This window comes from Physeter macrocephalus, chromosome 13, assembly GCF_002837175.3.
Source record: "Physeter macrocephalus isolate SW-GA chromosome 13, ASM283717v5, whole genome shotgun sequence".
NCBI lineage: Eukaryota > Metazoa > Chordata > Mammalia > Artiodactyla > Physeteridae > Physeter > Physeter macrocephalus.
Window position 1 is genome coordinate 84,733,200 of NC_041226.1, and position 10,996 is coordinate 84,744,195.

Below are 10,996 nucleotides of genomic sequence, written 5' to 3' on the forward strand. Positions count from 1 at the left end.
AGCTGTGTCTCGCTTCTGCCCCATTCACCACCGTCTGTGGTAATTCGGCTGAGTCAGAAGGAGGGGCCTGGACAGTTAGGTGAGCCTTTTCAGAGAAGGGGACCACCCAGCTGAGCGTGGGCTGCACCTCGGGATCCTCAGTGCCCCTGGCCTCGTGCGGACCGTTGTGCACTGGTTTCTCCACACCCAGAACTGGTGTTCCTCTCTCAGATTTAACTCACCACGGAGATCCAAAAGTTATTTGCTCATAACTGAGTATAAAAGAAAGGTGAAACCTTTCTTATAGGAAATCATGCTTTATTTTACGTGTAACAGCTCCTTGAGGCTTTGCAAATCATTTAAAACATTTTTTTTTTTTTTTTTTTTTTTTTTTTCGTGGGATCCTCCCGGACCGGGGCGCGAACCCGCGTCCCCTGCATCGGCAGGCGGACTCTCAACCACTGCGCCACTAGGGAAGCCCAAAACAGTATTTTTTTTAATCTCACCTTTTATTATTCGTGGTTCTTCCTTAAAAAATAACCAGCTGCCTTCACTAGAGACATAATTAACAGCAAAAGAGAACTCGTGGGTCTCTCGGGTTTGCGTCCGTGCGTCCTGCCCTCCTTGGGCTTCCAGCCTCTGGACACCCCGCTTGTTAGCAGAGGAAAGGGCCCGGGGGCTGGGCTGCAGCTCTAGCTCTTTCCTTGCTGCTGATGGCAGCGCTTACATCAGTCCTTGCTGTAGGACGCGAAGGCCCCCGCTCAGCAGCCGACAGCCACCATGCAGGGGAGGTCATTTGCTGTGAAACAGGAGTTTTGTTCAGTATCTGCCAGCGATGTAGTCGCCGACTGCAGTGCTGTCCACTGTATTTGGAGGAAGAGAGGCTGATGGACCCATTCGCTCTCCTGAAATGCGTGTCCTTTTGGGGGAGGAGGGGAGAGAGAGGAGGAGTTTGGGAGAGACGGGAGTAGGGGGAGAATATAGATCAAGTTCAGGCAGCTTTTTGGAAAGACGAGGGCAGAACCTTGAAGCTGCTCAGGCAGTTCGGACAGTCCTTGGGCGGTGACCCAGCTCCTGAGCCGAGCACTGTGGAGCCTGCATGCCAGGTTTTCCCGCCCTGAAGCTCGGTACAGTCTCCTATTTGGAGCAGGCAGGCGGGCACACGGGTAAGGCTTGGCGAAGCTCAGCACCCTGGGAGAAGTTCAGGGTTTGAACATCGCTCAACTTTTCCTGGTCTAAGCACACGTTCAGGTCAGGATTTTAAGTCACGCGGAGAGTAGAGACGTGCTGAAGAAATGCTTTAGACAGTGTCACTGGGAGCTCACGTGGTAAGTGTTTGGATATTCGTCCAATCAAAGCCCTTAAGTGCGTCCCTGCCTGTGTGCACCTTGTAAAGTTCTAGAATTAAAGAGCTGCGCGAGGCCACAGTCGGTGCATAAATTTGCATTCATTTCTGACTTTCTAAGCTGCCATGCTTTATTTAGAGGTGTTCTTGGGAAGATAACAAAACGTGGCAACAAGGTGCAGAAAACAGATGTCATAAATGTGACATTCACACAGCATCTCCAGTTCATCTGAGTGGCACATGTTCCCTTTTCTTCCAAAACACCAGTGTTTTGCAGAGATGGGTGTGTGAGAGGAGAGTGTGGAGAGAGGGAGAAAGGGGAAGCCTGGTTAAGATTCAGTTCTGGTTTTTAAATTTGGAGAGTCTGTGAGATGCTCAGGAAATACTGAGTAGGCGGGTGGGTGGATGAGTGGTTTGGTGGATGGATAGATGGATGGTGGATGGATGGTGGGTGGGTGGGTAGATAGTTGGATGGTGGGTAGGTAGATAGGTGGATGGTGGATGGATGGATGGTGGGTGGATGGGGGGGTGGGTAGATAGGTGGATGGTGGTGGGTAGACAGGTGGATGGATGGTGGGTAGATAGGTGGGTAGTGGGTGAGTTCTGTCCGAGACTATGAACTCTAACAGACTCTTCTTCCTGCTGGCACAGGCAGCATAGCTTGTCCTCCTGATCAGGCTCTCAAGCTTCTTCCCTAATTAACTCTCTTTCAGGGTTCAATCGGATTTCCTGGATTTCCTGGCGCCAACGGAGAGAAGGGTGGCCGGGTAAGGACGGTCTGGCCTCTGCTCAGGCGGCTTTTTCTGTTGCCTTGGTATTTCGCGGGTATATCCTCCAATACGTCCTGTTTATTTCTCACCCACTTTGCTGCCAAAACTGCTTTCTGGAACAGCTGACCTTAAGCCTGTCCACTGAGCGCTGGTGACTCTTGGACCCCTGGGCGGGGCAGTGCCGCAGTAGAAAGGGCAGCAGGCCGGAGAGGAAGGCATGCTGAGCAAACAGCGCTTTCTCATGCACAGCCGCCATCCTGCCAGCTCTTTTGGGTCACTGGCGAAACCCAGATTCTCCTCTTGCAGCCCAAGTGACTTTCCCTCCAGGCTAAGTTTAAAAGGAAGGAAAGGAGTTCTGCTTTGTATCTCACGGACTCTGCTCACCCAGGGTCAAGTCGCTTCCTTCCTCCTCTTCGCGCGCTGCCGCTGTCACGGGACCCCGCCGGGTGCCACGCGCTTTGCTTCCCTCTGTTGTCCCCCTGAGGGAAGGTGATCCGAGGGCTCAGGCTGGGGGAGCCGTCCTCCCGGCCCCCTGCCGGCCCAGGCCCTCCTGCAGGAGCTGCCCTGAACGCTGCTCAGGGAAATCATGGGAGGCTGCCTGAGCGCTGCCCCTCGGCCGAACAGGATAGGAAGGGTCCTCCTGGGCCTTTGGACTCTGAGCGGCCTTGTCCACAGGCGTGTGGGGTGTGTGCAGAGCAGGCCTGGGGGAGACGCTGGGCCCAGCCCCGTCCCCTCCGCCCCAGGCTGGTCCTCCCCACACAGACGGACGCGCTGCCCCTCCTCGCTACAAACTGACGTTACTGCGTTTGAGCAGAGACAGTGAGATCTCTTGAAAGCAGGGAGGAGGACTTCATCCAAAATCCACGTGCAGGAATGTGTCTGCCAGGCTCACAGGAGAGAAAAACGGGGACTTAGCTGAGCGCAAGTCAACCGCATGACCACAGGGAGACCTTTATCTGTTTGTCCGCATCGGTATCTGGCTGTGTCTACACCTACGTCTGTATCTGCAATCTTTAGATGTATGTCATGTCTATATCACGTCTGTGTCTGTGTCTGTAACTGCCTGTGTGTCCATCGTCTACCTGCCTACCTGTCTGTCTAGTTCTTCCTTGCAGGGACAGTCTGACTGGTGTCTTTAGGGAAAGACTGTCACTTGAGAAGAGTGGTCCAGGGTCCGGTAAGAGCGTGGGAACCGCGGGGTGACGGGGTGGGCAGCCCCTGAGCTTGTGGAGAGCGCAGGGTTTTCCACACCACGATGCCGTGAGGGTCCCCCAAAGGGGTCATGACGGTTAACAGGGGGCCATGTGATGTGACCACAGGCCCTTCCGTGGAGGAGCTGGACTGCAGATCCAGGCCCCGCGGGGTCACGTGGAACAGCCAGAGGCCTGGCCGTGGCTCTGGGGGCTGGCACTCCGGTCCAGGCTCTGCCCCCCGTCTTCTGCCCCTCATGCTCTCAGCCTCCCCACCCCCGAGCCGAGATGGCCGGGCAGATGCGTGGATGCCCCCCGGCCCTCACGGGCCGTTGTTCCGGTGCGTCAGCACGTGGATCGCCAGGGTCACCGCTGAAAACGGGTTGTTGGAAAGCAGGGGGGCCTGGGACCGGGAGACTCCCTCCTGTTCTGAGGTTCGGACGTGGTTCCTGGCGCCTGAAGCCCGGACACCCCGAGGAAACGATCTACTTGGGGATTTGCGGGGATTGTCGAGTTGCATATGGCTGTGTCGTGGCCACGTGGGTGGGCGTGGCCGCGAGCATTTAGGGAGAGCTGGGATGGCAAAGGTGCCAACTTTTCCAGAAGGGAGGGGTCGGGCCGTGGTCAGGCATGACTGGAGCGCACGTCTGTTCGTTGTGGGAGGAATGTCCTGGGGCACGGGGGGCGCTCGGAGCCCCCCAGGATCCAGGGGAAGATGGCCACGTCTGTCCCCAGGAAGCGTCTGAGATCACCCTGCTGGCAGCGAACAAGTCAGTGCCGCCGTTTTAGCGCACGTCCTGGCAGACGGACGAGCCCCCGGGCCCGAGACCCTGAGCGTCCATCGTTTAGCCGTGGGCTCCCCCATGTCCCTGTACCCAGGAGAGGACCCTGGGGACACGAGACTCAGCGCTTAGGGCACGTCTGCCCATCCTCCCCTCTGGAGGGACAGACGCCTTTATTCTGGAACCTTCCCCACGGAAGGAAGGAGGAATCCACCTTGGCTCTCCTGCCCTGGACTCCAGACCTCCCCGGGTCTCCACTCCGAGGCTGTCTGCCCGCCAGCCTCGCCCTCCCTGGCTCAGAGGATGGAGTGTGGGGGCGCTGAGGAATGCAGGGGGAGTGTCTCCCGGGGCAGCGGCCTTCCCGCAGTCCTTTCCCCGTGGTTTTGAACTTCCAGCGTCGGTGCCCTTCCTGCTCTCTCGTCCTCGTCAAACCGAGTTACAGGCTTGTTCTTACGTCAGCGTGTCTGTCCGTGCCTGCAATTTGTTGCGCGTCTGCCCTGCCTGTATGTCCCGGGTGCTCTGTGAGCCCAGCGGGGGACACTGCAGGAAAAGCCCAAATCCGTGCCCTGGGGTGCTCACCTTCCAGAGCCGGGACTGTGGGCAAATCAGTAAGTGAAGCAGACGGCGAGGCGGATGCTGGTCTGTGCTCTGGCAAAAAATAAGGCAGGATGTGGGCAGGGTGGGAATTCAGGGGAAAATTGCGATTTTAGGTAGGGGGTCAGGGCCGGCCTGGAGGAGGAGGCCTGAGTAAGGGGCAGAGCCTGGGAGGGGCAGGGGGCAGAGGAAACCCGCCTCAGGGGTGGAGGACGGTGACCAGGGTGTGTGGTGGTGGAGATGAGAGGGGCCAAGGCCCCAGGGTTCACAGCATCCCTACGGAGCACTCGGCCGAAGGCGCCACTCCCTGTGAATCGTCACGGGAATTGCACGTGGAAACGATCGCACTTTGGATGGAGACCGGGGGAAGAGTGGGAAGGTGGTGAGAGACACAGGTTCCGTGCCCTCGGTGCTGGTGGTCCCCGATCCTGTTCCACGGTTGAGGAGGAGGGGGACAGCTCTGTGGGCTGACAACGGCGGGACCCAGAGCGTAGAGGTCCGACTCCAGGCCTCCTGGGGAGGGGGCCCCAGGTGTCCGTCTTCAGGCCACGTCCGCACTCCCGAGGCTGGAGGCGAAACACAGAAGCTGAGACCAGTCTAGACCAGCCGGGCAGCCAGCCCAGCCCCGGACGGGAGCCCCTCACCCCTGCCGGCATCACGAGGGAAGCCAGACCCTCTGCTTCGTGAGCTGTCTGGCGCGGTTGGTCTCCTGAGCCGTGGTGAACGGAGGAGTCCCCCGGCGGTCACTGGTGTGACTGTCCCCCCCTTCCCTTGGCTTTGGAATTCAGAGTGACCGGGGCCATTTGGAGAGCGCTCATTCACTTCTACAGCTGGTGCTTCTAACGTCCTGTGAAGTACTGGGCCCTAGGGACCTTGCCACCCAGAGAGGGCACCCAGAGGCCAGCTCATGAGTGATGAGTGTGAAGGAAGACAGGTGAATCGGGGTGTCTCCCAGGAGGAAGAGCCTAAGCCGGCAGTCAGGGGAGGCCTCCTGGGGGCGGTGACATTCCTGGGACCCAAGGAGGGACAGGAGTTGGGTGGGTGAAGTGGGGAGGGAGGAGGGGAAGGAAGGCTGGCCGTGGCTGCCCCTGCAGGCCGAGGCCTGGGGGGTGAACAGCTGACCTGTGCTCTTTATCCCAGGCCCTGGGGACCCACCCAGGCTTCCATCGGGGGAGCAACGTGGGAGGTTTTTAGAGCAGCCCTGGTCCCCGCTCTGGTGTGGGGAGCGGATGGGAAGGGAGCAGGCGGGCTGTGCTTCTCTGGAGAGGTCGTTTTACTCTCCTTTTGGACACTGTGGTCCGATGGATGCTTCTGGGTGCTAGGATGCTCCGCGTGACGGGTGGCGTGTGTGCTGATACGCCTGTGCCTCCCGTCTGACAGCTGCTTGTGAGCCGGCAGGTGCCCTGCTGTCCGCCTCATCCTGGCCTCTGCGGAGGGGCTGGCTGGGTTGGGGGACTGCTGGCTCTGGATTCCACGTACAGCTGGCTGTCACGTGAGCAGTCGGCAGTCTGTCCCTGTCACTGGCCTGCACCCCGGGCCAAGGCGGGGTCCCAGCCGGCCCTGCCTGGGAAGAGCCAACCCCTTAGGAACACCACCAGCGACCGGAGGCTTCTGCCACCTGCGTCGGGCATCTTGGCTTGAGCAAGGCTAGTTCTGGGATGGCCCGTGCCTCCCCGCAAGGACACAAGGACAGGCGCTCACGGGAGAGTCTGTTAAGGAAGCCGTGGATGGGGCACCTTCTGTTCAGTGACGTAAGTCACCGGATGCAAAACTCTGGGTTCGTTTACAAGGAAACCTGGAGGGCGTGGCACCACCTGGGAGGCCTGACAGGATCCGTGGCTGAGAGTCTGCTTTGCTGCCAGTGCCCGGGGCACAGTTAGTTTAGGTTGGAACCCAGAGCCTTTCAGGTGACAAGGTCAGAACTGAGATCTGGGTCGTGGTGTTGGGTGGAGGCTGGGCGTGAGATGACGTGCCAGCTGGACTCACCCGCAAATGCCAGGGAGTCACCCGGTGGGTCACGGTGTCTCTGCTGGTGAAAGCCCATCATTTGAAGAAAGCAGATGTTTCATTAATTTTTGTAGGCAAATATTTATTTGAAGCCGAAAGATGTCGTCGTCTAACGAAAGCAGGGAGACCCAGAGTGCGTCGTTAAAAGCATCATAATCACCTCATTATCATAAAAGGTTTTATTAAATTCATTTCAGAACGGGAGGCTCTAGAAAGCAGTTTTGATTCTGGCAGCGAATGAATGAAAGATGGTGAGAGGAAATGTATCAGGTGGCCTTTAGCAATACAGATCCATCTTGGGCTTTATCGTTAGAAACCAGACAAAAAAAAATAATTCCGGAAAGTGAATGGAGAAGTGGTGGAGATATAGGAGCTGTGATCGATCCATTACTTCCATGTGCTGTACGAAAACTGCACTTACCGACTGTTATATATTTGCTTGAGAAAAAAACAAACGCAGTGCGTTTGTTTTCCTTGGTTTGGAAAATGCAGAACCACAGAGAAAGAAGGAGTCTAAATTCTATTAGAAGAGAAGCAAATGACGCTCGGGTGTATGATTTATGTATTAAATTGGAAGTTTGTTCATCTGCAGAGCCTGTTGAAAATTTAATGGCTTATATCCTTAACTGTAGCAAAAGTAAATTAGGTAGGAAAGGGGTTGACTTCCTTCTCTTTTCTTGTAATAATGATTCCCCCCACCCCTGCTGAGAGAGAGTGGAGAGAGAGATGAAGGGGGAGGAGGGGGGAGGGGGGAGGGCTAGATGCTTTGAGGGAAGGAAACCAGATAAGCGTGGTTAACATCCGTCAGGCAGCAGGAAGAAAATTGGATTTCAACAGGCCTCGTACAGAACTATAAAGCTGTGTGTATTGGATGTGCGGTGAATTCTGTCACCCTGAAAAGCCTTCCTTTAAAACAAAGATAAGGAGGGTGGTCTTTCCTAGCTTCGGACTTTGCGTGGTCTCTCCATCACCCAGGAGAGGGGCCACCGCCCAGACAGTGGCAGGTGTGTCAAGTGACTGACCGACACCCATTTTCTCTGATTCCAGGGCACCCCTGGGAAGCCGGGACCACGGGGGCAACGAGGCCCAACGGTAACCCTGGGCGTGCGGGCCATCTTCCAGATCGGGAGTGGGTTGTGGGGAGCATGCCCGGTAGGGGGCGGGGAAGGAGGCGTCAAGGACGCCGAGGATTGGAGCCGACCTGTCTTCTTTCCTGTTTGTCCAGGGTCCACGGGGTGAAAGAGGCCCCCGAGGCGTCACTGGGAAGCCTGGCCCCAAGGTATGTGTTCAGCATCCTCTGTGGCCCCGGGATGGGCCAAAGTTTTTGATGCACCAAAATGTCAAGCACCTGAGGGTGCCCCGTGGCCTTTCTCACTTGCAAAAAGAAAGAAGTTTTCTTGGGGGTATTTAAGACGGAGCTGGTCTCCTCCGCCAACCCTCGGATGAGTTAGGTCAGGTTGAGTCATGTGGCAGAGGCTGCCCGGGGCCATGCCCCCGTGGAACTTTCCAGCCAGAAGCCCCGCAGCTCCAGGAGGTCAGGCCCAGCCAGGCTTTGGACAGATTTCCGCACCCCCCCACCCCCGGCCCTGGTTCTGATGGGGAGGTCTCATTTCTTTTCTTGAGAAGGGGTTTGGAAGCTGCAGACATCTTTGCTGGGATGCTAAAGAAGGTTCTTCCTGCCCCTCCTCCCGCCCTGGGGCCTTGAAGCCAATTCCGCCGCCCCCCACCCCCCGCCACCGTCAGTGTGGAAAGGAACCTCGGCCAGGCGGTCCGGTCCCGTCCCGTCCTGTCCGGGATGTGATTTGCAAAGTGCATTCCTGCGAAGGAGATGGGCCCGCTGCCGGCCGAGGTGCAGAGCCAGGCAGATGTGCCGGCCCGGGGCTACCGCATCCTTCCCTGACGAGCTCTGAGCCACGGTCACGCTCCCCGGAGGCTGACTTAACGCTCAGCTGTTGCCCGCTGCCGGGTGGGCCCTGAGACGGGGCCTGTGTCCCGTCTTCTCATGAGTTTGGGCTGCACCCCCTGGTGGAAGCGTGGCCTTTGTCCCACAGCGGGAGAGTGTTCTCCTGGAATGTCACAGCCCCGGGGATGCCGGCTCAGTGTCAGGTGTGCCTGTAGAAGCAAGGGGACAGACAGGTGGCCTCTGGGAGCCACGGCCTGGCTCTTTACTGAGAATCCGGTGGGGCGGATCTCCAGAAGGGCACACATGCAGTATGTGACGCTGAACTTCTGATGATGTCATGGGCCAGAGTCTTTGCTCAAAAATAGTAATAGTAGAAATAATAATAAGCGTTTCTTGATCTTTCCCTCCCTTCCCAGGGCAACTCTGGAGGCGATGGCCCGGCCGGCCCTCCGGGTGAACGGGTAAGCATCTGGACACATCCCAGAAACAGCTCCAGGAACATCTGCAGGAAGGCAGCCTGCCTTAAATAGCCCCCCTGCATTTCTTCCCCAGTGGGCGGGGGAGAGGGAGGCTAGCCTTTGACTCTGCCGAAGGAGAGGGTTTCCTAAAATGGAAGGGGGGTCAGAGGTAGCTTTCCCTGGGAGTAAAGTCTTCTGTCGGTTGGAGATGGAGAGCCCATCCACTTGGCCCTTGCCTTGGGGTTTGGGGGGGCAGTGGCTGAGATGTCAGGAAACTGGGTCCTGGGCCCGTGCTGCCCCGAGGGACCTTGCTCTGTGACCTGGCCTCCTCGTCCCCTGACTGGACTTCTTTTCACTTCGGTGAGGGCAAGGGCTGGAAAAAATAGAGAAAAAGTCATGGGGAGCAGTGATAAATCGTACCTGGTACCCGTGCTCAGAGAGCCGGCGGTGAGGGCTGCTGGGCCCCCCCCCCATGCTGCGGAGAAGATATCTGTCCTCATACTGGCCATTCTCTGTCCTCAGGGACCCAACGGACCCCAAGGACCCACGGGGTTCCCTGGACCAAAGGGTCCCCCGGTGAGTACTGTGTTTTCCCTGCGGGGCTGGCCCAGGATTTCCCAGAGATGTTGGATCTTCCCCGAGGCTCCAGCGGCCTCCTGGCAGCCGGCGGGTGGGGAGGGAGACCTGCCCGGAAGCTCTGGCTGGAGAGAGCTGCTTTTGGGGAGCACGGACCCCTCTTTCATTTAGACCATCCCGATTCTCTAGTTGGTACTGTCTTAGGGCTCTAGGGCTGCCATAACAAATGACCACACACCCGGTCCCTTAAAACCACAGAGATGTGTTCTCTCACAGTCTGGAGGCCAAAGTCCAAAATCCAGGTGTGGGCAGGCCTGGTTCCTCCCGTGAGGGCTCTCGGGGAGAATCCGTCCCAGGCCTGTCCCAGCTTCTGGCGCCTGCCGGCCGCCCTTGGGTTACACATGCTCACCCGGATCTCTGCCTGCATCTTCGCCTGGCCTCTCTGTCCCTCTGTGTCTTCAAATTCTCTATCCACCGGCCACTGGATCAGGGCCCACCCTCATCCATTCGGACCTCACCTTGACCTGATCACATCTGCAAAGACCCTATTTCCAAATGAGGCCACGGTCACGGCTTCCAGGGGTTAGGACCTCAGCCTATTTGGGGGAGACACAATTCAACGCAGTATATTTCCTCTGAGAAGGAAAAGCCCCTCATGACTGACTGGAGTTACTGCCTGGCGGCGCTTGCTTGGGGGCAGGGGTTGGGGAGGAGTTTGGCTTCTGAACCAGACGGACTTGATCCTCTGCACCTCCCGCTGGCTGGACCTCAGGGAGCTGCTGACCTCTCACTGCCTTGGTTTCTCCCCGTGGGAGACGACGGTGGCCCTCAGGGTGGTTGTGAGCGTTCAGGGGGAACGGTGCCCAGACCCTGGGTCCCACGTGGTACTTGTCACCGTGACTTTGCCGTCATGACCTTGGAAATGAAATGGTAGCTTTTGTTGCCTGGTGTATGTAGCCCAAAACCCCGAAGGTGTGTGCGTCTCAGAACAAAATGAAACTTCCTTCCTTTGCTTTCTTCAGGGGCCCCCGGGCAAGGATGGGCTCCCGGGACACCCTGGACAGAGAGGAGAGACGGTGAGTGTGGGCCTTCGCTGCCCATCAGCTTATGGGAGGTGGTCAGCCTCGGGAAAGCCCCTGAGGGCCGGGCCGTCTTCTGTGGCCTCGGGGAGAGCCCAGTGCAGGCAGCAACCCTGTGACACCCTGTGTGCAAAGGCAGGCGCTGCCTGCAGAGTCATCCTGGCCAGTTTGGCCCGAGGTCACACGTGAAACCATCATGACACAAACAAAAACCTAGTGCAGGGCTTCCCTGGTGGCGCAGCGGTTGGGGGTCCGCCTGCCGAGGCAGGGGACGCGGGTTCGTGCCCCGGTCCGGGAGGATCCCGCGTGCAGC

The 10,996-nt window shown here is 57.9% G+C and overlaps 1 protein-coding gene across 1 annotated transcript in view; it reads left to right on the forward strand.

Annotated features, from left to right (window-relative positions):
• Window positions 1-10,996, forward strand: part of COL5A1 (collagen type V alpha 1 chain) — a 144,509-nt gene that overhangs the window by 114,624 nt on the left and 18,889 nt on the right. The window contains exons 32-37 of the mRNA XM_028497372.2: window positions 2,038-2,091; window positions 7,715-7,759; window positions 7,893-7,946; window positions 8,987-9,031; window positions 9,551-9,604; window positions 10,627-10,680. Coding sequence (XP_028353173.1) covers window positions 2,038-2,091; window positions 7,715-7,759; window positions 7,893-7,946; window positions 8,987-9,031; window positions 9,551-9,604; window positions 10,627-10,680 — 306 coding nt within the window. The remainder of the gene's footprint in view (window positions 1-2,037; window positions 2,092-7,714; window positions 7,760-7,892; window positions 7,947-8,986; window positions 9,032-9,550; window positions 9,605-10,626; window positions 10,681-10,996) is intronic.